The sequence below is a fragment of the Euprymna scolopes genome, chromosome 20 (assembly GCF_053919585.1).
Source record: "Euprymna scolopes isolate OS-2025 chromosome 20, ASM5391958v1, whole genome shotgun sequence".
Classification (NCBI taxonomy): Eukaryota; Metazoa; Mollusca; class Cephalopoda; order Sepiida; family Sepiolidae; genus Euprymna; species Euprymna scolopes.
The window spans coordinates 47,450,561-47,478,282 of record NC_136501.1 but is presented as its reverse complement, the minus strand read 5'-3'; the positions used below and the strand labels follow the sequence as shown (position 1 = coordinate 47,478,282).

The 27,722-nt window shown below is 29.9% G+C and overlaps 1 protein-coding gene across 2 annotated transcripts in view; it reads right to left on the bottom strand.

The window, feature by feature from the left end:
* The window catches only part of LOC145241416 (uncharacterized), a 53,404-nt gene extending 26,481 nt beyond the window's left edge, over positions 1 to 26,923 (bottom strand). Inside the window, exons 1-5 of one of the 2 annotated variants that reach the window (XM_080104351.1) lie at positions 26,787 to 26,923; positions 9,232 to 9,321; positions 8,572 to 8,694; positions 5,111 to 5,284; positions 234 to 340 (exon numbers count right to left, since the gene is read on the bottom strand). In XM_080104351.1, the coding sequence (XP_079960477.1) occupies positions 234 to 340; positions 5,111 to 5,284; positions 8,572 to 8,694; positions 9,232 to 9,321; positions 26,787 to 26,810 (518 nt within the window). In that variant the 5' untranslated portion in view covers positions 26,811 to 26,923. Of the gene's footprint in view, positions 1 to 233; positions 341 to 5,110; positions 5,285 to 8,097; positions 8,246 to 8,571; positions 8,695 to 9,231; positions 9,322 to 26,786 lie in introns of those variants that run through there. The other variant, XM_080104352.1, reaches the window with a different exon arrangement.
* Positions 26,924 to 27,722: the final 799 nt, after the last annotated feature.

The following is a 27,722-nucleotide window of genomic DNA, read 5'->3' as shown; positions in this document are numbered from 1 at the left end:
CATATTCCAAGTAAAAAAATTCTTCGATATGCTTACATATCAGGCAAACTCGATAATTTTTCCTAATTTTTAGTGAGAATATTTATTTTTGTCCAATACTAAAGAATTTTTTTATGTGTAATGCAATTTTTATATGTCCCATAATATAAAAGAACCAAAAATTCTTGATAAATAACATGAAAGAAGGATTCAATTCTACAAATAAAAACAAATCAATATCAACATGTACACACCTATCAGACGATCGATGATCCCTCCTGTCAACATCTCGCCGTTCTTTATTGTCTTTCAGATGTTCATCTTGTTTCCTTAGACCAGCTTGGATGCGTTCTTGTTCAGCCTGAAAAATTTTAAATGAATATATATATATATATAAAAATATATACACACAAATATTGCAAATGTTAGATTTGTTTAAACTATGAATGCACAAAAGAAAACATTCATTTGAACGTCAACAACTGCTAACACTTCAAAGATAATTTGTTTTTGGAATTGCTTTTCAAAATAGACATTAAAAGATAGTATTTATTCTATTTGACATGAAAAAAAAAGAAAAAAAAAAAGCATTTTTAAAATCTTGAGCAATTTCTTCCACTTTTAATTTCTGTATTTCTGCAGTTTATGAACCGGGCTCTTTTTTTTTAGATAGGATTTTCAAGCTAAATTCAAGTTTTACATTATCTTCTGTTTATTAAATTGTTAGGTGAAAGTATCAAATAGTTAATACTTAATAATACCCACTCCCCCATTGAGAATGGGTTTCTAAATAATGTTATTTTAGCACGGTCCATAAACTGTAGAAGTACCGATATTTTATCTTTGTTGTCTTTTGTATTCTTATATTTTAAATTAACATCTACTGTTGTCTAGCAACTAAAAAACATGTTATCCAAATAAAAATATCTGATGGGAATATTTCTGGTTTCTGATATTTAAAACTATATAAATTTAAATAAAAAAGGAAGTCTATTCCTGCAGAGAAAGAAAGAAAGAAAAAAAAAAAAAAAAAAAAAAAAAAGACTAAGTTCATTGTAGATGCACAGAATATCATGAAAAATTGTAAATGAAGAGTTTTAAATGAGTAAATTTGGAAAAAGTAGCCAGTTGTAATAAAAAAATTACTAATGTGTCAATGGAAAATTGAATGAAAAAAGAAATATCCAACAAACTCTGACATAAACCATCAACAACGATCTTAGTGGCATATAAATGGAATCGATTCTTAAGATGCTTGGAGACTGAGATTGCAAGCTGTTAGAAAACGTCAGACTCCTAACCAAGGGAGACAAAATGATAATGTTGATGAGGATGGAAGGGAGGGGGTCATTTTTGTGATTTTTTAAAGATTGAATTTCTTTACTATTTTTTTCATTAAAATTTTAAACTGGGATTTCTTTCATGAAAGACAACTTAAAACCCTATATGAAGAACCCTTTTTCTTTAAGAGAGTACTATTTTTATATATACATGTATACAATTGGTACTAAATTAGAAAAACACTAACATTTCTGATATAAAAATAAATCACCCATCACCAAAAACAGTGATCTAACTCAAAGTAGCCGGAGAAAAAAAAAAAATCTATTAACACAAATGAAAGAATCATACATTTACGAAGAGAAAAGGTAAAATTTTGTTTACATTTAAATTTTATTAAACAAACAAATTAAAAAAAAATTGAAAAATGTATATCCACTCTTTATGCTGTCAAAAATGAGAGCAGAGAGAGTGAATATACATTTTCTGCCTCTTGAGAATGGGAATTGCCCCTGAAAATATTGGAGGAATATACCATTTACAGTCAGGTAAATAAATGAATATTTATTGAAAACTATCAAATTATTTATCATTGTTTATTTAATAATCTGTTTACAACGACTGATTAGTTCCTGCATTGACAAGCCCTTAAACACACTTTTTATTTGATAAACAAGACTTCAAGCGAACTACAACATACTTCTTAAAGAGTAAATCTTTATTTTTGAACATGTTTTCCATTATTAACAATACAAAGGGTAATATGATTTTGCAGTTTACAGAAAAAATTTGCCAACATTTGTGTGTGTATATATATATATATATATATATATATAAAAAATTAATTTTGATACCAAATATTAAAAGGACCTATTTTAAAAACAAGTGAACTCTACCAATGAACACGAACCATAAATATAAGCTTTATATTGACAATAGCCTGCCCCACTGACATATTTTCACATGGCAACTACCAAAAACTACTACATGTTCAGAGTTGGATAGTTTATCACATCGCATGTTGTTGCAAATAGAATTAAAAAAGTAAAAAATAAGTAAAAAAATTGTTAAACCCATTATGAATAAAATGAATGAAAAATAAAATAAAAAAAAATTAAAAACAATGTTTTTAGCAAATTCTTTTTTAACCTTTTTAAAGCTAAAAGAATTGATTAAAATTTTAAAATATTTTTTTAAATGAAAATTCCACAAGTCCATTTTTTTGTTTTTCTGGATAATTTTTTAATATTAATTATAAGGAGCAGATGTCAATTCAGTTGCACGCTTTTTTTTTTAATTTTAAAAAGAATCTAAAAAAAAAAAAAAAAAAAAAACCCAAAAAAACTTAGTCGCCTCGCAACATGACTTTTTTAAATCATAAAATAAAATTTAAATCATAAAATAAAATTTAAATTATAAAATTAAATTTAAATTATAAAATAGCCAAGTTGAAACTGTAAACAGACAGCCATGTTTTTTTTGCCTTGAAAATTTTTGGAGAGGAAATGGTTTAAATGATTTTTAACTGATAAAGAGTGACTATAAAGGGAGGTAATTCGTTTCTCATTAATCAATGTTTGCGATGATGGTTTTTTTTGTCATACTGGACGTCGGACAAGTAAATTAATATTTAGATTTGACCGGCAACGCTAAGGTTAAAACAATTTAAAAGTGACAGGACGTGAAAACAAAATCACCAACCTCTTCCTAGCCATGGCTGGCTGTGAACTCATTATGAAGAAAGTCTTTTATGACATGTCCAAAAGTTGGAAGACATGACTTTTAAGAAATGTGCAAATTTGTAAAAAAGGAAGAGATCTCGTTGTTGCTGAAAGAACCAAATTCTTATCGTTAAAACAAGGACTAGATTAAGCTATTTCTAAAATATTTACTCTGGCTAATTAACAACATAGAATTAAAAGAAGAAACAAACAAGCAAACAAAACAAAACAAAAACAAAACCAAAACAAACAAAATGTCAAGCTAAAATTCAATAGAATGGAATGTTAACTCTTCATATTTGGAAGCTTGAAAACTACCAATTTTTATTTTTTCATTTAATAATTGAAAAAGTCTCACTCTTGGACCAGGTGCAAAAAAGAATTCTGAATATAATAGGCACCGCACTGTTTGCCAAGCTCTTCCTTGTACCCTCTCGATGAAAATACCTCGATTAGCAGCAAAATCCCACCCCTTCACTGTAGAAGCCCTTAAATACTGAAAGATTTTTTAGTCTAACGTAGCTTAACTTCTCAGACGGCTTGTATTTGGACCCCCCCCCTGCAACTATATCAATATGCAGAAATTTAAATCTAATGTGAACATCTTGCTGACAAATTTCCCCAAACAAGTTGTTTTATGAATCTGGCCCCTATCACAGTATCCACTCCTCCCTTATGCTTCCGCACCAATATTCCTTGTTTGGAAACATATGCCATATATAAGAAAAGAATTTTAGAAACCACCTATTCTGGTGATTGTGAAAATGTACAGAGAAATGACCAAACATATGTAGTATCAAGTTGGATGAAACCTAGCATGTAATTTATAAACAAATAATAATTTTTGGGGATATTTCAAGTGGTCTTTACCCTCCCATGGTTGAATGATTTTGTGCACGTGGTGCAATGGGGGGGGGGGGGGGGGAGGAGAAGAAGGTAGCTGATTAATTTTAATGCGTCTAAAACCACGCTGCTCTCTTTCCGTCATAATCGTTCTGACTCCTAGCAGGCTCCAATTGAAGTGAATGGCTCTTATCTTGGTGAAGCTCCATGTCTTGACAAGCTTCTGGGACTGACCTTCACTCTTGATCTGAAATGGAATACATGCATCAAACCTGTTGCCAAGCATGGTTGGATCATTTTACTGCTCCAGTAGGTATCTCACCATCAATGCAATCCTCTATCTGTATAAGAGCCAAGTATGTCCTAAAATGAAGTTCTGTTGCATCTTATCTTGCCTCGAGAGAGTTCAAAACCTAGTAGGTAATGCACTTTTTCTTCCCTCTTTCCTACAGAAAAGACGTTGCAAGCCTGTCTCTGCTCTATCGTTATTTTCATGGCAAGTGCTCATCTGATCTCCAATTTATGGTTTCCCCCTTAATAAACTTTTACAAAAAAAAAGACACTTGACAAACTACAACCACTATCAACAGTTTCCTCCACTTTCTATCTGTATCTAAATCTAAATGCAGATTCCACGAACACAGCTTATTTCCTAGAACTACCCGCCCGTGGAACACATTTTCATTGGCCTGCTTCCAGGCCGATTATAGTATGGTAGCCTTTAAGTCCAATGTAAACAAGTTTGTCGTGAACTGTCCCTTTAAATAATCAAATAGTATCCAACTTACACCGTTAAAGATTACTACACTACCACCTTACATTCATTAATCCTTGTCCCAGAGTGACTTTTGGGCCTTGATAAGTGGTGATTCCCTTAAAAAAAAAAAAAAAAAAAAAAAATTTCTATCTCTTAGAATCTTTTCACCTCTGACTGATTCTGGACTTTATTAGATAAATCAACATTTCAGCACCCAGCAGTTGACCACCCAAGACATCCACCAAAGGTAACATTCAAACCCTCTCCTTACATGGGGACTTATTTGTCATTGATTTTCTCACAAAGGCCGGTCCCAGCATGACTTTCCCATCCCAAGAGACACTTAGTCAGTTTGAAATGCTAGTTTAACATGGATCAATGCACCTCTATGAAAGATGCTTTCCGTTTGGCTTGTTACATTTAATTTTGAAATAACATTTTTGTCACTAAACATGCAGATTAGATAGACACACCTTAATAGCAAGTCCAATTAGAAAATAACTAAGAAAACACGCACTCATATACTTACCTGTCTCTTTTTTATTTCCTCTTTCTTATGTTCTAAAAACTTGGTTGGAATTCCACTGACATTATCCTGTGCACTTATCAGGAGATCCCATAATTCTTGCATAAAAATCCGGGCATTTTTGGGATTTAGAAATCCAGTTATGTTGATCTGAATATCTTTTGGGTCGGGTTGTTGCTATTACAGACAGAAAAACAAACTTTAAAAAACTAAAAGAAAATGGTAGAAATCAAAATCTTAGTAGAAAAATCAGTAGTTCTAGAAATATATAAGAATACATCAAAAAGATTAAATAAGAAAATAATTGTTGAAACATTTATTAGACTGCAATGGTTGCTGTAAGAATCACCTTTCAACCTTAGTGTATATATATATATATATACATATATACACACACACACACACACATATATATATATATATATATACACACACACACACATATTAAAAATAACATGTAAAATTAAAAATTTATACAAATATATACAAAAGTAAACTGGCTATTACCAAATGTTGGCTGGATATTGAGCTGCTCAAATTAGACAGGACAAAGTGGAGGAATATTTAAGAAAAATGAGAAATATTTATATCTATTTTGAAGAGGATTAAAGACAGGGGAAGTTTGGAGATAGGGGAGATTGGTAGAAAAAAGAGAGAGAGAGAAAAAAGTGATTTCATATTGAAAAACTTAGGCCATTTTCTTATTTTAGATGAAGTTAAAAGAAAGCCAAAACCCCAGCAGCAGCAAATGTGATAACAATGTATTAAGGCAATATATAGAAGAGGCTTCACAGCTATGCAACTAGAGTCTATGACTGGAGTGAGCACATCGATACCGAAATCACTACTAAATAACCATTATTAGGATCATTATTAATAAGATACAATGATGAGTTAATTAGCAATTATAATATTAGGAGACACTTTACAACTATAACAATTTTTATAAATACAAATTACAAAAAAGAAAAAAAAATCCACTCGAAATAAACACAAACTAGATTTTTAGAATAGATTGTAGAAATAATGTTAAATTTGTTAAAAAAAATTCTGTGATTAAAAGAATAGAATATATAATGCAATGAGAAAGGGAGTTGAATATTGTAAAATGCATCAACAAAATTTGGAAAATACTTAGAATAAATAACATGAAACTCAGAAATAATGTTTATCTTTGAAAATTTTTTAATATTTTTTTTTGTCACATGTAGAAGCATTTATTTTTATTTCACAGAAGATGAAGAAAATATTTCACTAAGATAGGATAAATATGCCCACCTCCTCTTATGAACTCTTATTGCATGACTACCAGGCCTCTTATAGGTATCACCTTGGTTATTCATTAAACATTATGATTATCTATATAATTGATTCTGATAGAACAAAGAAGATTTTCATTTTGTAGTTCTTGGATAGTTAACTTTTTTACATTTTAATTTTAACAACTGTCAGACAGATTTTTAAACAGGGAAATAAAAATATGAAGTTATAAAAAAGAAAAGAATAAAAAAAAAAAAAATGAGTGGATGTAAATACATTATTTCCAAAGTAGAAATTAAAATTAAAATATGTAAAGATTGTAATTGTAGCAATTTAGCTTGTTAACCAGAACCATTCGCACAAACAACTCATTAATAAAACTAGAGAGAAAAAAAAAAAAAAAATTCAAACTGTGTTAATCTGTTTTTATCGCTTGTGTGCCTTACTCATCCACAGAAGGAATAAAATTAATTAAAAAAATAATCCAGCCTCCTTGTTTATCTAGAATTTTATGATCTAAACAAATGGTGCTATTTTGATATATGCCCTGCACTAATATAGTGCTATTTTGATATATGCCCTGCACTAATATGGTCTTTATAATAGATTAGCTGAACTTGTCATTTTAGTTTTTTTTATTTGTTTACATCTACTTTTTAAACTTATACAGAAAAAGAAATAAAATTTTAGTTGTAAAAAGGGAGACAACGCTTTGATTAAAAATTTTTCATATTATAAATTGTTTGGCTCAAACTAAGTAAAAAAAATTTCATCAAAATAAGTTATATTGCGAATAATGATACAATAAGAAATGAAAATGGGTTTGTCAAAAGATTGATTTGTTAGCTTAAATAGTATTTTGGTAGAATTTTGAAATCAGACAAGAAAACTATATGTTAGTTTAATACAATGAAGTACAAGCAGAGACTAATTATTAAAAAGATAAATGCATAGATTTATTACAAGGCATCAAAATTATAAGTTTAAATATTGAACTGCAATTAATTTATAAACAGGGTAAATTTTTTTAAATATTCAAATCCTTCCCCCATAAAAAAAAAGAAGAAAAATCTGTATAATGTACCTGTGACAGAAAGAAAAATATCATACACCCAAAATCCTATAAATTGATCCAGTAGTTTTATTTTTATAAGTAATTTTAAAGTGAATTTAAAGCGTCTCTCCCCTCTCAAGAACAGAGTTTTAAAATATCTTGCAAGTTTGAATAATTTGGAGTTATCTCCCTTCTGTTTTCAAGGTGCTGCTGTGAAATAATCTTTCATAGTTTAATTATAAAATTTTATTATTTTATTTAAAAATAAAACTACTTGATCAATTTAAATGATTTTTAGTGTACAACATTTTCTGTCATGGGTGTGTACATCATACAAATTTTTCCTCATCTGTTTTTTAATATAGGGGGAATTCTGGACAAGTACTGATGCTTTTTTTTTTTTTTTTTTTTTTTTAAAATGAAAATTATGATTGCAACATTGTTTACACATACATACTTTATGTGTCACATTCATAAAAATATCCCAACATGCCTTGATTTTTAATTAAAAATTTATTTTTATTTATTTTTTTAATTTCTTAACTATATTCTCAGTCAACTTAATTTTTTTTTTTTTCCAGCGAGTTTGTGTGTCTAAACTAGATATTGTGCAATAAGAATTCAGTCATCACCATTAAAAGAGTCAAGAGCAACAAAGGACAAGAGAAACACATACCACGGTTGAGAATGTCATAAAATGTCCCGACCATTGTGGTTTATACCAACTTTGAGAGAAAGTTGTAGCTCATCAGAGGCAGCGACGACCACTAGCATCCAGCCGACATTATAGTAACAAATTAATCCTGTAAGTGAGCGCCTTTGCCAGGACTTTGACGGGACAGGGAAGGCGTTTATAATTTGATCATCTCTAATTGTGAGAGGAAACAGCCAAACATCAGTATATTAGCACAACAACCATCAACATAAAACATATACAAGATCATAGAATCATGGTTAGAAGTTATAGAAAAGTTCACTAATCTCTAAGAAATTAAAGTAGAAAGAGAAGATCATGTATCACAGTAGAAATGGTCATATTATCATCATCAAATGGTTTAGATCAATTACAAGTTAACAACCGCAAAAAGGTTTAACGAAAACTAGCTAAAAGCAAATAGAAAAAGCCGCCTCAAAATCAGAGATTACTCACTTTTTCCTCTAATTGATTATAAACAAATTCAACAAGCACATCATCTTCAATGCCTAATAATTCCGTGATCCGTTGTGAGATCCATGGCTTTAAAGTTTCCACGTTGACTTTGTTCATATCAACCTACAAAGATAAAAATTAAAAAAAAAAAAATTAAAGTAAAGGAAAAAGAAAGAAAAAATGAATCGAAAAAAAAAAAAAAAAAAAGGGGGGGGGGAATCAAATCAGAAATATTTTTTCATTCCAATGTAACCAAGTGAAGCATGCATGGTCCCTCGGGAGTGCAGTGAATGAGGCATTAAAAAAAAAAAAAAAAAAGCCCCCCCCCCCCTTAAGATATGTAAATTTGAGTTCTGCACCATGCAAAAAAAGACTAAGTTCATCACCCCCACTCTCCCATTTAGCCCCAAAAGTCCCCAAGGCCTTAACATAAATCTGAGTTCAACACCATGCAAAACTGCTAAATAGACATACACAGAAAATTTGGGACAAATATGGTAAAATGGTCCAAAAAAATTGAGTGTTTTTATTAGCCCTAAAAGAGTAGTTCTGATATTAGTTTCAATGATTTTGTTTCACACTGATCACAAAGGTAACTATTTTTGTTTAAATAAAAAAGATTATACTTTCTAAAATAGAAACCCAACAATAATTATTCACCTTTTTCTCCAATCCATCTGCAAATCTCATTGATTTGAGCAGTTTCTTCTTCTTGTCTGCAAACCGATTATCTTGCTCAGCACTGGTACCCTGGTTACAAAAGGAAAAGAAAAAATTGTTATCAAACAATCAAGTAATCCATTTAGTTTACTTGTTGGATATCACATAAGAAAAAAACTTGCTAGTATTTATTACAAGAGTCTAACATGATGGATTTAGGCTGCAACAAACAGCTTAAAATATTTTAAGGAACACTTTTTGTGGTGTCCATCTTCATTATCGCAGTACCCTTAAAAAACAAAAACAAAACAAAAAAACAAGTCAGGCGAAAAAATAAAATAAAAATAAAAACTGAAATGTGAAAATATATTTAGTCTGTGCATATTTTTCCAGTTAAATCAGCAACAGCTTTTGATGTTAGGCATTCCATTACAGTTCTGGAGAGAAAGTCAATCAAGCTTATGAAAGAAAGAGGCTTTCTCAAGAAGAGAGCTATTCATTTCAACTGAGGAGGAATTAGGATCCAAGGGGGAAAAACATCACTGTATATAAATGATCCATAACACCTAATGGAGAGTGAAGGGCACTTTAGTCGAAATATAACTTCTAATATGAAATTTAATTGGTTGGATTTTCAACTTAGATCGACAAAGCTTCCATCTGAAAATATCAATATTTCATTCTGAATAGTTGGTTGGTTGGTTTTACAGCATATCAACCTTAGTGGTCATTTAATACAGAAGTCCCCCCCCCCAATTTTGGTTATGTAACTATATATATATATATATATATATATATATATATATATATATATATTATAATTTAAGTTTTATGCATCCAGGTATCTGGTGTTCAGAGTGTATGTTTATATAGTTAAAAAAGGTTTGTTTTTTTTTGTTTTTTTTAATTTTGTTGAGTAACCCTGTTATCTCCAGATATTTGAAGAGGGTAGTTGGGTCTACATGACTGAATATGTCCTTTTAAGTTTTTTCATTATATACATTTAGGCAGTTTATTTTCAGATCTTCACATCTTGTCAGTATATGATTGACTGTGTATGGCTCTTGGCAGGGTATGCAAAATGGAGCTTTCTTCTTTTTTGAGTAGGTGCTGATTTTGTTAATAAAAAAAAAAAAAGTGTAATTCAATTTAACTAATGTGATGCAGTGACTTTTTAGACCGTTAAAAACTGATAAAAGATATAGCTTGTTGATTTAAAATTATTTGCTTTATGATAAAGTACCTATATATTATTTGAATAATTATTTATAGCCCCATTTAATGAGAAATAATATAAGCCGTCTAATCTAAAATTGCATGTTTCTACATGACTTGTTAAGATGGCTGATGCTGTCTGCCTTATTAGATATAAAGAGGGTATATTTCTCTTAATGATTGGAAATGGTCTCATTGATTAGAGCACTCAGAATTTAACTAAAGGTGATTCATGTTCCACAATGATGAAAAATATACACATATGGATAATAATGAAAGGTTTATCATTAATATATGTATATATTTTTATTTCAAATATATATTTTTTTAATAACAAAGTTTTATCAATAGCTCAATAGTATAGGACTAGAGCTATGAATTCTTTTATATTATATGCACTGCGTTGAATATAAGGCACAAATCTTTACAAATTCACCAAAAATTATTTTTTATTTTTCATTCAGAGCATACAATTGTTTCAGTCCATCACCAAGATATTTATTATGTTCATAATGTCTGTATTTATTGTTATCTTGGTTAGACCATCATCAGTACTCATATATATATATAAGTAAATAAAATAGAAACTCCTACAACGAAAACTTTGTTGCATTCCAAATTAAATTTTTATGATTCATACATCTTGGAATTTTTCTTTTTTTTTTTTTTTTAATGATAATAAAGTTATTCACCTTTGTAAATATAGCATCTTTGTACCAAAAGTCATGTACCATCAATATAAATTGTCATCATTTACAGGCAAACCTAATATAAGCATATTTACTAACCTCAACTGTATCGTTTCTTTTACGGGTGTAATTTATCCTTTTTTAGTCATTCCAATTTCTCATTTAAAATTCAAAGTTACGTTATTTGATGATAGCTCGTATTTACATCCACTTCTGATAGCAAAACTATAAACAAAACTTATCACCTATATGGCCTGTATTAGGAATAACATATTCTATGGTTTATGCTAAATAAACTAATGCATATTATAATATTATCAAATGAGAATTAATACATATCCTCTTTACGCATTATAATATTTTATATTGTACATTTATTAAGATATAGAGCAATAACCCATATTATCTATTGTTTACATTTTTGCTACATAACTACATATTAGTTACAATTCTTGAATTATTAAGATATATTTCTTTGTTTAAAGTGTTTTTTTTATTTAATTTATTATTAATTTTCTTCATTTTAAGTATTTTGACATGGGCTTATAATTGACTATTTAATTAACAATAATATCGTAACAATTTTTTCAAGTCTCTATACAGAGTTTTATGTTGCGAATGATTTTTCCAACTGGTGAAAATCTTCCAAAGTTCATTACTAAATGAAAAATGTCTTTTGAACCTTTATTTTTATACAACAAGCAAAGTCAAATTATTTCAGCAATAAAAGTTTAATAGAAAAATATATTTTTTAAAATTTTTTTACAAAGACTATTTAAAAAAAAACAAAAAAAAAAAACACCTGAAGAAATTTAAATCTCAACATAAAATTCAGTGCATATTTAGAATTACAATTATTTAAAAATACAGAAAAATCTGATGTACGTACTCGTCACAGGACGAAGATGTCATATTCCAAAAATTATCTGGGTTTGGTTAGTTGTCCAAGATGAACTACTGGACCACTGTTTTATCTTGAGTGTCAGATGTATCTTGTCAAACTCAGAATCTGCACAGAATTTGGAACAGAACTCTTCATTTTGGATTTTGGATTGTGGATCATGACTGACGGAACGAGAACATGATACCTTCACGGATTAAATAAAGGTCCTGTTTGAAATTCCGTGCAGACTCTCAAATTCGACAAGATACACTTGAAGATGGTTGTAGGTTACATTGTCCAAAATGCGAGAAAACCACTCAAGATGAGGCCAGTAGTTCAAATAGACTTATTTTTGTTAAATTTTGCTTTTAATTTATGCTACTGCATTTTTATTTCAATAAATATACAATTAATAGTAAATAATCCAAATTTCAAGTGAAATTATTGCAGTTACATAATGTAAGAAATCATGAAGTTGTCTCAATCTACCACTCCTATTATATAAAAGGCAAAATGTGTGTGTGTGTATTTGCATGTTTGCCAAAAACTTTTGACAGATGCGTCAGAACCTAACCAGACCAGTATCGTTTTCAAGCTCGATCCGTTGGCTAAAAACATTAATTCCTTCATCCATAATCGGGCAGTTTTCTATAAGGAGGGGTCAGTTTTTGTGTTACCATTTTCACAAGTCATTGTATCGGTTGGATTGTCTACGCTTAATTTCAACGTTTTAAACTTCTGGTCAGGCGATGGAGACATAGGCTAAGATACCATGTTTTTTTCAACCTTTTTTCTCCTTCACGTTACCACTTTTTTACCCCCCCTCCCCATCAATCGGGGTTCCTTACTACACCAACCACACCCGGGCAACGGGTACCCCCACTACTGTTGTTTGAACTCCGGTTCATTACCACACCACCTAAACACCCAGGCACCCTCGCTAGTTTATTTATATAGAAGAAATAAACAAAAATGTCTAAAAATACAACTGTGTTACAATATTAAAACTGTTTTAGTAATATTCCTATTTAACAGAATCTATTTTGAATCTAAGATTACCTTTCTACAAAGTTTCATGGAAATCTATCCAATAAAAAAGAAAAAAGAAAAAAAGAAAAATGATGAACTCCCAATCTGGCAATGATAAGAAAATGTTTAGCATATCAAGCTAAAACTAAACCACAATAAATACTTCCTTTAAAAATGATACTATTTTGTAAAGCTAAACCATGACAAACATAAATATTGCATAGCAATCTAAAAATATTACTTTTCACGCCAAGTGTCTCAGCATAGTGATATTCGCAAGTTAGCCTGCCCAGACTATATGTATAAAGAGTTTGAGAGTTGTAGTTAGTGGGCTCTATGCCAAAGCAAACCAATATGCAATTCTATTTGTATTTATGTAACTTGTTCATAACTTATGCATTTTAGATTTGAAAAACTTATGCACATGATTTAAGATGGTGCGAGTGAAGTGAACAGATCACACACATAAAACATATGAAGAGAAGGGGTTTACATGCACACATAAAATCCGTTTCTTATATATAAAAAAGAAGAAAAAAAAAAAAAAAGTAAACCGAAACAATAAACAAATTCTTTTTCTAATACAAGTATCAATATTTTTATGATACAACAATTATGTTGATCAGTATATAAAAAGAAATGGGAAATCCTTAGTAACTATACATTTAAAGATTTTAATTTTACATGCTTGGGGAGAAAAGTAATGTCAAGCTATAATGAAAAAATTATTTTTAGGCATTTTAAACAATAGCCAACATAAGAGAAAAGGGGTGAAACAATAATAAATGTAGCCATAAGCAGGATAAGTTACTCTTCTACCTACTTGGATAAGTTTTTTGTGTCTTAACTTATTTTAAAGCGTTTTTTTTTTTTTTTTTACTTAAAAACAAGAGTACTGTCAAGTCTGTTGAGTTGAAAAAAAATTGCGGTTTCCTTACAACCATATAGTCTCAATCACTTAAAATCGAAAATTAAACAAAATACTAGTATAAACAAATACAATATAATGTTCTACCAGTATTTTGTTTAAATTTTGAACATTGAGGCTTGACATGGCTGTAAGGCAACCATAACACACTACTTTTATTTTCAAGTTAAAAAAAAAAAAACACTTTGAAATAACTTAAAACAACCTATCCAACCAAGTAGAAGAGCAACTTATCTTGCCTTTGGTAACATTTATTTGTTGTACATTTTTGTTCACCCCTTTTCTGTTTTGTTTTCTATTTGTTATATACCCATCAATGAGTGTCTTTACATATATAAACAGATCTTTTTATGGCACCAAATAAAGATCGAATGTTACACGAGTGTTCTTTGAACATGCTAGTCTTAACAGACTACTATCTCCAGTCCAAATATGCAATCGTTGACAGTAATAACTTCAGGTGTGCATAGCATACAGATAAATGACGATACCTTGTATTACACTGGTTCCCTAATTTGGTTTTCACCTGACTTGGAGATGCTGGAATAAAGATCTTTTCAACAACCAAACAATAAAGAGGTGTACCTTTGTTACAGTTTTATTTCCATTTCATGATATCACGGTGATCGGGACGCTAAATTCTCTTGATCCTACAAACAAATTCTTTGACTTTATGGACTACATGATTGAACGGCCGTCGACTTCACCTCTTGATTCTGACTAACTTCCCTTGATTTGTCGTTTTATATAAGTTCCCACCCCAAATAATAATTGTGAATAAAAAAAAAATAGACAATATTGATTTTATGTCCATTTTTTATTTAAAACTTCAAGGCAAGTAAAAAAAAAAGGGTTTATATATATATATATATATATATATATATATATATATATATATATATATATATATAAAAGAAATATTTAGTAATGTGATTGATATATTTCTTATTTAAACTGCTAAGCTTTATAAAATATTGCCATTTTTATCAACCTAAATTTATTTTGTCTAGTCTTTGTAACATGAAATATGGGGGATGGGACACAAACAAAACAAATATTTCCCCTCATATATTTAACGAAAATTGCTTTTAAAATATAAGTTAATTTGAAAATGAATAAGTACCAAAAACTACATGAAAATCTACTAGTTGATTTTTGCAAGATTTTTTAAAACATGTTATGTTTAAACTTTTGAAATGATCACTAACTAGAAATCTTGTTTTAAGGCATCGATAATGTAAACATGATTTTGGTCCTGCATTTTCATTATTTTCATACAATGAAAAAAAAAAAAAAAAAAAAATTACTAGTTTCTTGTAAATGGTACAAAAGTTATGATCATAATATTAAAATATATTACAGATACAGTGTTACATATGGGGTGTTTAAATCTGTAGCAAGTTGGAAGTCCCTATTGTTCAGATCAAAAAAGGTACAGCATTATTGTGGAGTATGCGCTCACACCGAGAATCCATAAAAAGGAAATTTGACATCTTATCTTATAATAACAATGTGAATAAAATTTTTAGTGAGGGATCCTCAATCATTCCATGGGTTAAAAAATTATATACTTACTGAAAATAATTTCAATTGTTATTTTACTTATACCCTCTCTAAAAATTTAATGTTATAAAATGTAAAAAAAAAAAAAAATGTCACTTTCTAATGCAATCCCATGTCTACCTGCCAGTGCAGGATAATCCATTTCTGTTGAGATTATTTTTTTTATTACTGTCCTAAAATAAAATTCTAATCTATTATATATAACACTGAAACATGCTGCACTTTTAAAACTTCTTGTGACCATATTCTTTTCATAATAATCATTATTATATTAAATTATGCTAGCCTGGGGTACCCTGCGTTGCCTGGGTGTTTAAAAAAAAGAAAAAAGAAGTGGTAGCAGGCAGGCTCGACTCCGTACTGCGAAGGAGAAAAAGAGGGTGGAGGAAAGAAAAAAAAAAAAAGTGACGTCTTTGCAGTTGCGTCCATCACTAAACCGGAAGTAGCAAAGGTTTAAATTAAGGCTAGTCAATCGAAAAGAGGGATGACTTTCAAAAATATTGGCAAAAAAAGCGACCCCTCCTTGTAGAAAAGTGCCTAGTTGAGGGTCAAGGAATTAATGTTCTTAGCCAATTTTTTGATATTTGTCGTCCGAAGGGTAGAAAAACGATACGGATCTCGTGAAAATCCGTTGCCTATGTCAAAAGTTTTAGGCAGGTATACATACATTTAAACAGACAGGTGAGATTTATATTATAGATTATGTCTTAATCTCTTTGATTTTTGCTTCCAAATTTTTTTTTTTTTTTTTGCACATTTATTATAAAAAAATCAGTTTCTTTTTATGTAAATAGTCCTCTTCCACTGCAAGACACCAGGGTCGGAAAGTGGGATTGAGAAGTCAGCGCTTATGAGGAGAGGCACTCTGACTTGCAAAATGTGCCTGGGCAGCTCTGTCGGCATTCTTCAGTAAGGATGCTTCAGGTAATCAGCAATAAACTAACCCTTTCTCAAAGAGAGAAGAGCAAAGCCTGGGAATGTGGACCTCCTAAAACTGCACAGAACTAAGCTCCTACTGCAAAATCAACAAGGAATGGATCATTACAGGAATGGTCGAATCTGTTGTTTTTTGAGGGGAGGGGGTAAAATCCCTAGCCATGTAATGGCTGCCAGCTATTCAATAATCAAATCAAAGTCAGATTCAATACTTTTATTTTAAGACAAGAAATAGAATTTAAGAGCATCCATCAATTTTATCAAAATATCAAGCGAAATTATCAAGATATATTTCAAAGGTTTCAATTAATGTTTTTGTTTAATTCCAAAATTAATAAACATTGGCTAGGATTCTTTTTATTTTCATTTCTTTTAAACAAAACATTTTGAAAGATAAATTATTAAGATATCATTAGGATAATAATGTTTAATCTCTATAAAATTATTGGCTGTAAATAGCTTCCAAAACTTTTAATCTTTGAATTTGCTAGGAATTTCCAAACACAAAATTGGACAGTTTAAATGGTTCCCAAATTTGAAGGATCATAAATTCTTAAGATAGACCACTTGTGCCAGTTTTTGACGTTTTCTTTGACACCTGAAAACTTCTCCAAAATCACATGCATGAAGAATGAAAGGTTCTCATGGTAATAATTGGACTACGCGGACGATATTGCGGTTCTCGGGGAGAGCTACAGAGACATACAGACGGTGCTGAACCGAATCCAGGAGAAGGCAGCTGCCATCGGCATGAGAATCAACGCCAGCAAGACGAAGATTCTATCGGCTGGCATCCCCCAAGCAGAAAGGTCCTCCGTCACTCTCAACGGGGAAACCCTCGAAGAGACGGATAGCTTCAAATACCTGGGCTGCACGTTCATTGGTACCGGTCAAGGCATGAATGAGATTGAGGCGCGCATTAATGCCGCACGAGCTGCTTTTTGTCGACTCCAAAGGCGATTATGGTCACGGCCTGAAATACGTCTGAGGTCAAAAATACGAATCTACCAGGCCCTCGTTCGCTCAATACTTTTGTATGGATGTGAGACCTGGCCCATACGGAAAGCGGATCTGCGACGCGTAGAAGTTTTCGACCACTACAATCTCCGCTGCATTCTCCATGTCCGTCCCTTGGATTTCGTCGCCAACAAAGAAGTCCGGCGTCGCTGCAATCTCCAGGCAATTACTGACCTACTGCGGGCCCGACGCCTTCGATGGTTCGGCCATGCCTCTCGCTGTGATGCAGGGGTCTTTATCCACGAGGCTATCTCCCCACGTTCTCTACCCGGCTGGAAAAAACGTGTCGGTGGCCAGCTAAGAATGTGGCTCGGGACTATCAAAGCCGACGCTGAGCTTATTTCGGGCCCGCTCATCTATGGCCTGTCTTGTTGGAGACGTGACTGGCTATTGCTCACTCGGGATCTTGCCTCCGATCGCCGGGCTTGGGCCGCAGCGGTACGAGATGTGCATCTTCATGAAGCCGACTCAACTCCTCCAGGGTGAATGTCGTTTCAAGTACAAGCAAGTACAAGTCTCATGGTAATAAATGGGTTCTCAACATTTAATCAAATAAAAATAATGTGTAACAAAACGTTTCTGAATTTTTGAGATGAGAATTGGTTATATTATTTGGATTCTTCTGACTAATGTTCTTATCTTGGGTGTCATTTGCCCGTTTTGATTGATGTAACCTCCGATCTTCTTTAGGTCTATTTTGTCGAACTTGGGAATGTTTCTGTTGAATCGGGAATCTGGACAGAATTTCTAATGGCACTCTATTTACTTCGTTACACGGGGGTAGCATGCTGCCGTTCTGTCAGCCATGACTGGACAGAGATCCGGAGCAATTCGCAATTGTATTTTCGGTTGCTCACACTGAGAATTGAACCTTTAACATTCAGGAGAACCTCACTTTTACAATAGATTTTTCTAATTACTCTAACCACTGTAGGAATAATACAAATAATCCAAATCTATACTTTTCAAGGTATGCTGAAAACTAATATCGTATTTAAATTTTTCGCAAATAAGTAGTTTTCCGAATATTAAGCAATGTACTTCCTTATGTTAAAAGTGGTGGCCATTGTTGTATAAAAGTGGTCATTTTAAAGGAAAATGTCAAGTCGCAAACCAAGTAAAAATTTACCATATATTTATGGGTTTCAATGGCCATATCATAATGGAAGCATTAAAACTTTGGAAAAAAACTAAGTTGGCAGAAAATAAGGATAATCGTTCATGGCACATTTCAACCCGGGGTAATATATATATATATATATATATATATATATATATATATATATATAAAAAGCTAAAAATATCCAACTTGTTTACGAAGAAACAAAAATGCATCCTCATAGATTTGATTTCGTTTTTTTATTTTAAAAATAAATAAAAAAATAGGATTTCACAGTTAGTTTTAGTGTTCACATTATTGCATTTTTTAGGTGCTTGTTAAGAAAGTCGACAGATGGATTTTTTTTTTTAAAGTAAAAACAGTACTTGTCTAGGTGTATCAGAATTTTTTGGGAATTTTTGACACCCCTAACACAAAGCTGCGAATAAAATATAAAAAACTCGTAATTTCTCTTTTTAAAGTGGGTTGTTTATTTTCTTTATGGAATATACTTCCAAAATAAACTCTTAAAAGTTTTTGAAATAATAGAAAATATTTTTTTAAAAAATAGTGTTTACAAAGTGCCTGCATGTGTTCATGCAGCCATTTTTTTTTTACATAATGAATCCAATTGAATTTTACAAGTTCAATTTTTAAACTTTAAAAATCTATCAAAATTTTTCTATTGGTACAATTTTAAAGATATTTTCAGGTTCAATGTGAAATTTTATGCTCTTTCCAATAAACCGAATATAATATTCTAGATAAGCGTTTTTTAAAAAATGTCTATTAAAATGAAAATAATTAATTTTCTCACCTCAAATTTATATCACAAATTGAAGATAAAAGATCAATAAATAAAATAAGCTAATTTAAAAAAAAAAAAAAAGAAAAGAACAGTTATTTGCAAATTTACCTGTAAAGTCCAAAGTTTAAAACCTTTTTTTTTTAAGTGGAACCTTATAATCTTGTTACACTGTTCAGAAAATTTCGTAGAATTACGACAATTTTTTCTATTTCATTCAATGTTTTTTTTAGATATTAAAAAAAAAAAAAATTCACTCCATAAAGAAGAAATAAAATATAGTAAATCAAAAACTTATGTATTTCTTAAAACAAAAAAAAAAACAAAAAAAAAATCAAATCGGTTGACTGCTTTTTTTAAAAAAATTTTTATCGGCAAAACTGATAAGTGAAATGGGATTATTTGTAAGCTATGGTGGCCCATATTTACTAACTTTTGTTTACAGCACACACACTAGAAAGAGACATTAATTGTGGTGCTTAGAGCCACCGAAGATTCAACGCAAAGAAAAGCAGACATTTGTCTCCCTTTATTTCAACTGTGAAAAAAAATCTGATTGCACGTTTTTTGAATACTTGCTTAAAAAAGTATTTACTTAAAAAAATATGGATAAATTCTTAACAATGAAGAATGGAAGTACCCATTGATTAGTATTTTTATAAATAAGTGACATTTTGGAATGGAATATATTTTATCGAAGTAAGTTAAAATTTGTTGATTTTCTTTAAATCTTTTTTTAAAAGGAGACAGATTTAAAAAAAAAAAACAACAAATATTGCATAATTTGCTATTAAACCTGTTATTTTTTTTTAAATTTGGTCTTTGCTTTGGGACGCTGAAATCAGTAGAACAATGAAAGAATGTTAAAAAAAAAAAAAAAAAAAATGATTACACGATTACTGTAGTTGAATTCTGGAAATTACTGAAGGAGTAGGTATATGAGAATTTTTGACACCCCTAACACAAAACTGCGAATAAAATATAAAAAAAAATCGTAATTTCTTTTTTAAAAGTGGGTTGTTTATTTTCTTTATGGAATATACTTCCAAAATAAACTATTAAAGTTATTTAAAAAATAATACAGGGCTTTACATTATGAGTGAAACAGTTGCATCTGCGAGTGATTTTTCAAAGTGGCGACTAGAAATAATGAAACGCTTATATTTTGGCGATTGTATTTCTTTCACTTCCAAAGCTCACTACTGAGTGAAAAATATTTCTTCAACTTTTTTTAAAAATAAAATCAACAAAGTTAAATTATTTAAACAATAAAAGTTTAATAAGACAATATACTTTTTTTTAAACAAAGGTTGTTTAAAAAACATTTGAAGAAATTAGAATGTTTATACCTCTAAGTATAAACATAAAATTTGCTGAATATTTAGAATTTATTAAAAAAAAAATTTTTAAGAAAAAAAAAAAGAAAAAAAAAAAAACGTAGAAAAATGTTTATGACGTATACATATACTCGTCCCAAGTGGGTTTGGCCAGTAATTTTTCTATTTGGCCAGTAAACGAAAATATTTAGTTGTCCAAGGTCAACTAAATAAATTTTTCCATAGAGCCCTGTAATAGAAATATTATTTTTTAAAAAACAGTGTTTACAAAGTGCCGGCGCGCCTTCATGCAGCCATTTTTTTTACGCAATGAAATCAATTGAATTTTACGAGTTAATTTTTTTTCAACTTTTAAACTTTAAAAATCTATCAAAATTTTTCTATTGGTTAAATTTTTACGATATTTTCGGGGTCAATGTGAAATTTTATGCTCTTTCCAATAAACCGAATATAATATTTTAGACAAACGTTTTTTTTTTTTTTTATAATTCACCCCAGCCCATTTTGAAATGTCTATTAAAATTTTAATTATTAATTTACTCACCAAAGTTTTATATATCACAAATTGAAGATAAAAAGATCAATAAATAATATATTGTAAATTAAAACAACAAAAAAAGTGTTTTTTTGAAATTTACCTGTAAAGTCCAAAGTGTAAAACCCTTTTTTTTTTTTTAAATTGGGAGCCTATGTTCTGCTTATATTGTCCAGTAAGTATTGGACCCTGACGACAATTTTTTCTATTTCATTCAATATTTTCTTTTTTTAGATATAAAAAAAAAAAAAAAAATTCACTTGATAAAGAAGAATCAAAATATAATAAATCAAATTTATGTATTTTTTTGAGAAAAGAAAAAATAAATTCCTCAACTCAACTGTCTTTTTTTTTTTTTTTTTTTTTTTTAATTAAGGCAAAAGCTTATAAGTAAAATTTGACTATTTTTAAACTATGGGAACACATATTCACGCACAAGGCTAGATGGCTAATGCGAACGTGTGGTTTTTACTGCCTTCTATCCATTCGTAATTCTAAACAAGAACAAATCGGTACTTCCGGTTTTTTGATAAGAACGTAAAAATGCTTGCGCAACGGCGCCTTTTTCAAATAGTCGTTTAAAAAATTTTTTTATTTAAAAAATAAATGGAATTTAAAATATAAATATGGATACATTCTGGACAATGAAGAATGGAACTACACATTCAATAGCATTTTTTTTTTTTTATAGATAAGTGATTTTTTGGAATTTATATCGATTTTTTCTAATCGAAGTAAGTAAAATTTCGTTGATTTTCTTCAAATCTTTTTTAAAGAAAACCGATTTAAAAAACAAATATTGAATAATTTGCTATTAAACCTGTTATTTTTTTTTTAATTTGGTCTTTGTTCCTTTAATTGAAAAAAAAAAAGGGTTTGAATCACATTTTTCAAGTAGTTATAAGCTTGTAAAGATAGGAGGTCGAATTATTCAATTTTTTTTCACGCATTCTTAAGATCGGTTTCTGACACTGCTACTGTACGAAAAGGAAACAAGTTAGCGAAGTTAATTAAACGAACTTAAAATATAATAATGTTAAATAACAGAATAAACTTATTAATTAACGTATTACACAAAACAAAAAAGTAAACAACTTGTTACGATGAAACAAAGTTAATTTATCAACAACAAAAATTAAATAAACTTGTTTGAAACGATGGTGATTAATCAAAAACAAAATTTAAATAAATTTATTAATTAACGAAAATAACGAAACGTTTTGGAAGATTTTGAAGTATTTAAAATCGTTAATGTAATTTTTTTTTTAAACGAAAATAAAAAAATTGGGAAATTTGTTTTTCTTTATTTTAGGTAATCAGTCCTTTCTGTCTAAGTTTTTTTTTTTTTTTTTTTTTTTACTATTATGTACAAATGTATTTAAAAAAAAAATAAAAAAATAACAACGTTCAAAGATTCTGCACAAGATGAAATATTCGGGTTTTTTTTTTGTCGTTGTTCTCTTAAATAAGAGAAGCATTTTTCATTGGCTAAATTAGACAATTGGTTTGTTGATTAACTTCGCTAACTTGTTTCCTTTTCGTAAACTGCTTCAGCAATTTCCAAACTCGACTACAGTAATCGTGTAATCATTTTTTTCACTTAACATTCTTTCATTGTTCTGATTATTTCAGCGTCCCAAACTATATCTTGCAAAATATGCTTATTTTTGCTATGTCTATGCTGGTTATTTCCCTTAGATTTAATGATCCGTTGACATAAGCGACTTAAAAGTAACAGAATAATCGAATAATCCGAAAAGCGCAAAGTTCAAGCAAAAAAAAAAAAAGGCCACACACACCAAAATCCTTTCCTTTCTTTTCAGATTAATGATCGCTCCCAATAACGTACTGCGTACATCGGAGCCGATGCGTATTTCGCTATAGGGGCCGTCACTCGTGTACGTACGTCCGCCGTAATTTTTACAAAAAATTGGGGGAAACTGCGTTTTCCCTAGATGTGAACACCTTAAAAATTGCGAATACAATGGACATACTTATCCCTCTTTTCGCCCCGTCCTATAGCGATAATTTTTTTTTTTTTTTTACTATAAACACAATAGCAGTTGCTCCTCAAGATGTATTTTTGGATATATTAATACTTTTAACATGGTAATTAAGTACTGTTGTTTTTGCTTTGAAACATTAAAAAAAAAATCGATTAGTCAACTATCTTAACAAAAGCACCTAGTATTTATTTAATAATCGATTAACATTAAATAAAAAATGTGTCGAGAAACACGAGAAGTTTACATTGCTAATAAATGCAAAAAAAAAAAAAAAAAAAAACTCAACTTGACTTCCGGTAAAAAGAACAAAAAAAAAAAAAAAAACCCCCACAAAAAAAAAACAAAACAAAAAACACAGCGAAAATGTAATTTTTTTATTCAGTAGTTTTGATTGACCACCATTTGGGTACTGGTCGCGATTAGAGTTCCCTACCGAACACCCTAAAAAAAAAAAACACTGACTTCTCCCTTAGTTGCCATAGTAACTAAACGATCATGAATTTTTATCGACTTTGTTTTACTGTTTATGAATATTAAAATAAAAGACATTACTACACATTTATTAATAATATCTCACTTTTAATCACTTTTATCGACTTTTTTTTTTTACTGTTTATGTGTCACTTTTAGACGAATAATATCCTATAAGATTTCAATAATAGTTCGAATAATATTATCAATCCTCTTCCATTGAATATTACGGAATAATGCATCATCACGTAAAAATAGTATTTCACATAATTCGTTCCATAATACTTTATGAAATGTGTATATATTTTTGGCACAAAAAATAAAAACGTCGTCATTTAAAAAGAAAAGGTAAATTTATATTTTTTTGTGCCAAAAATATATACACATTTCATAAAGTATTATGGAACGAATTATGTGAAATACTATTTTTACGTGATGCATTATTCCGTAATATTCAATAGAAGAGGATTGATAATATTATTCGAACTATTATTGAAATCTTATAGGATATTATTCGTCCGAAACGTTCTGCATATCCAAGACGATCATCGCCCAAATAATACATATAAAAAAAGTAAAAAAAATAAAATAAAATAAACCCCCCTAACCCTGTCACGGTGTTTGTATAATAATACCGTATTACTATACACATAGATTCAAAAAAGTTGTCAAAAAACAAATATATAACAAATACATGTTATCAAAGGCAAGACAAGTTACTTTTCTACCTAACTGGATGTTTTAGTGTTTTTATTTAATGTAACATGCTTATTCAGCTCGAAAAACATACAGTGTTTACCGATGTATTGGAAAATTTAAAATGGCGCCGGCCCTCCGGACTCTTCTGTTGAACACGGTAAATTTGGGAAAATGAGTTAATAAAAAAAAAGACTATACAAAATGCTGTTAAAAACCTACCGAATATAGTCAATCTATGTCACGGTAACATATATTGAGAGAGTTTCTAACACTATTTTGTATATTTTTTATTTTGAACTCATTTGCCCAAACTTACCGTGTTCAGAGTCGGGCGGCCGGGCGCCATTTTAAATTTTCCAATACATTGGTAAACACTGTTTTTCGAGCTGAATAAACATGTTACATTAGATAAAAACACTAAAACATTATCCAGTTAGGTAGAAAAGTAACTTATCTTGCCTTTGATAACATTTATTTTTTATATATCTGTTTATTGACAACTTTATCGAATCTATGTATACTATGTTTGTACACTATAGTAATACAAAAAAACATCGACTGTTGTCGGCTCAGTTAGAATTCGGAATAGGGGCATGTGAGCTAGAAAAGGCAATTTGTAGAAACAAGGAGACAACAAGTACATGAGAACCAGTTTTCGTTTTGTTGTCTATACTGACCCCCCCCCCAAAAAAAAACAATAACATGGTTTCATTAGCAATACAACAATACTTCTGGTCCCATAAACTTCTATTTTGTTAAAATTTCAATTTTTGTAGTATACACATTTCAAGCGTGTTTTCTTCATATTACATGCGTAATTTAACTCGACACGGTCTATAATTTAATATTAAACAAAGATAAAAACACCGTTATCGCATTCTTGTTTAGACCGTCTATCTTTACATTTACCAAAATATAATTTAGATGCTTAGTTTTACATATTTGATTTTATCAGGTTTTAAATTTGGATCTACGGTTCTTCCCTATAAGAGATTAGTTACATCTTTTTTTTTCCTCTCTCTCATATTACCAGTTTTTTTTTTACCCCCCCCCACTAATGTTAAAGTTAGTATAAAAACCCAATTTGTCTTAATAATAAAAAAATTGATCTGAAATTAAATCTTTATGGCTATTTTTACTGTTATTATTATCTAAAAATACAAATTCTAAAACTATCCTACTTTAAAAAGGGAATTTTAGACACTGAAACAGAAACACACACACACACACAAAATGCAGAATCTGGACCGTGCTATTATTTTAGGTAGAATTTTTAGGTTAAATTAAATTTTTACAGTATTTTGTTTATTAAATTGTAAGTACAGATTAGTTTACAAAACGCCCCCCCCTCCCATGTTAAAAATTAATTTTTAAATAACGTTATTATCTCAGCAGTCAGCACAGTCCGTATTCTGCACAAGTATCCATAAAGATATAACTTCGAAACCATGGATCTCGGAAACAAGAGATACGATTTTTAAAAAAAAAACCTTTTAAACGAGTTGGAAAAAAAAAAAAAAAAAAAAAAAAATTCACAAAATTTGGTGAAATATTCATTTCGTTTTTTTCGCCATCTTGAACAAGCAAAAATAAAGAGGGATCATTTTTTTTGTTTTTAAAATATGAAAAATCGAATACAATTTATAGATACATAGTAAATATTTTACATAAACAATAACAAATAAAATCAATAAATCACTGTTTTAATTTAAAAAAATTAGAAACAGATTGAATAAATATAACTTAATACAACTGCAAGCTGGTACGTTTTAAAACCAGGCACACGTGGCCAAGAAATTATTCATTTATGTTAAAAATAAATAGAATAACTATTTTAACAGCACGAAATAGGAGTTCAATGATCAGAATTAAATAAAGATGAAACACTCTGGTTTCCATTCGTGTATAAAAATAATCCTTAGGTATAAAAATAAATACGATGAAGATACGTTGAATAGGTGTTATTTTTACTCGCAAGAAAAAAAAAATCGTTTTTTTTTTTTTTTTTTTTTTTTTTTGTTTACACTATACATCGCAATTTATTTAAAAATAAAATAAGATATCCCAAAATATAATAAAGGGAAAAGGTACAAAAAAAAAAAAAAAAAAGAAATAACAAATCTACCTAAATAATATTACTTAAAAAAACAAATATTCCGAGAATAAGAAGACGTGATTCTGCCCACTAGTCGGCCATATTGAAAAATCATTCTGACCTAAATAGACACGAGAAGAAGGCAAACGTTTTTAAGAATTGCGAATACTGAAAACAGTCTTAAATGTAAACAATATTGCAAGGGTTAAAATTGGGAAAACAAAAATGTTTCTCGTCGAAAACAGTACCTTAAAATATCCTGCATCCGTCATGATGGCGGTATTTATGCAGCTTCAAAAAAGTGAACGCAAAGAGATTTTGAGTAATAATTACCCAGAATGCTTATCGAAATCGGCTTTTCTAATGTAGTTCCGGTTTCTTGAGAACGGAGTAGTCTCCCTTTAGTTATAAATTTGACCTCTAAACAACTTTTTTTTCTTTTTTTTTTTTTTTAACCAGGCAATAATGATGATGATGATGATGATGATGATGATGATAGCAAAATAATATTAAAACTAGCAAGTGCCCTCATACATGTAAAATTCTAAAAAGAAAATTTGACAGGGAAATATATTAATAATCCTCATAAAGAAGTTTATGTTTACTTGCTTAGACACAAGGTCAGTTTTTAATGTGGGAAATCCAGCTCCTCAAAAAAGGCACCTTGAATTGAAACAAAAATTTAAATTGCCTCAGTCTAGAAGGATTTTTTGCCTACTGACCGAGTAACCGAGAACAGAAAAGATGTATCACAACAGATACGACATTTTGTTTCTAAAGGAAGATGATACTTCAACTTCATAATTATCGTATAATTTTTCATGCCAAGGGAACTCTAATCTATGGTCTACCCTTGCTAAACTTTCACAAAAACACAGACTAGCTACAACCACTATAATTATAATTATAATATTATATAATCGAAACGCAGATTCCATGAACAAAGCTTCTTTCCCAGAACTGAAGTGGAGAAGTGGAGCACTGTTCTGCTGGCCTGCTTCCCAGTTGAATACAACATGGTAGCCTTCAAATCCAATGTAAACAAGTTCTTGTTGAGCCGCCCTCATAAATAACCAAATTCTACCTAACCTACATCATTAACGATTATTACACTACAACTTTACTTTCATTAACCCTTATCCTTGAGTGCCCTTAGGGCCTTGATAAATGGTGACTTCCAAGTA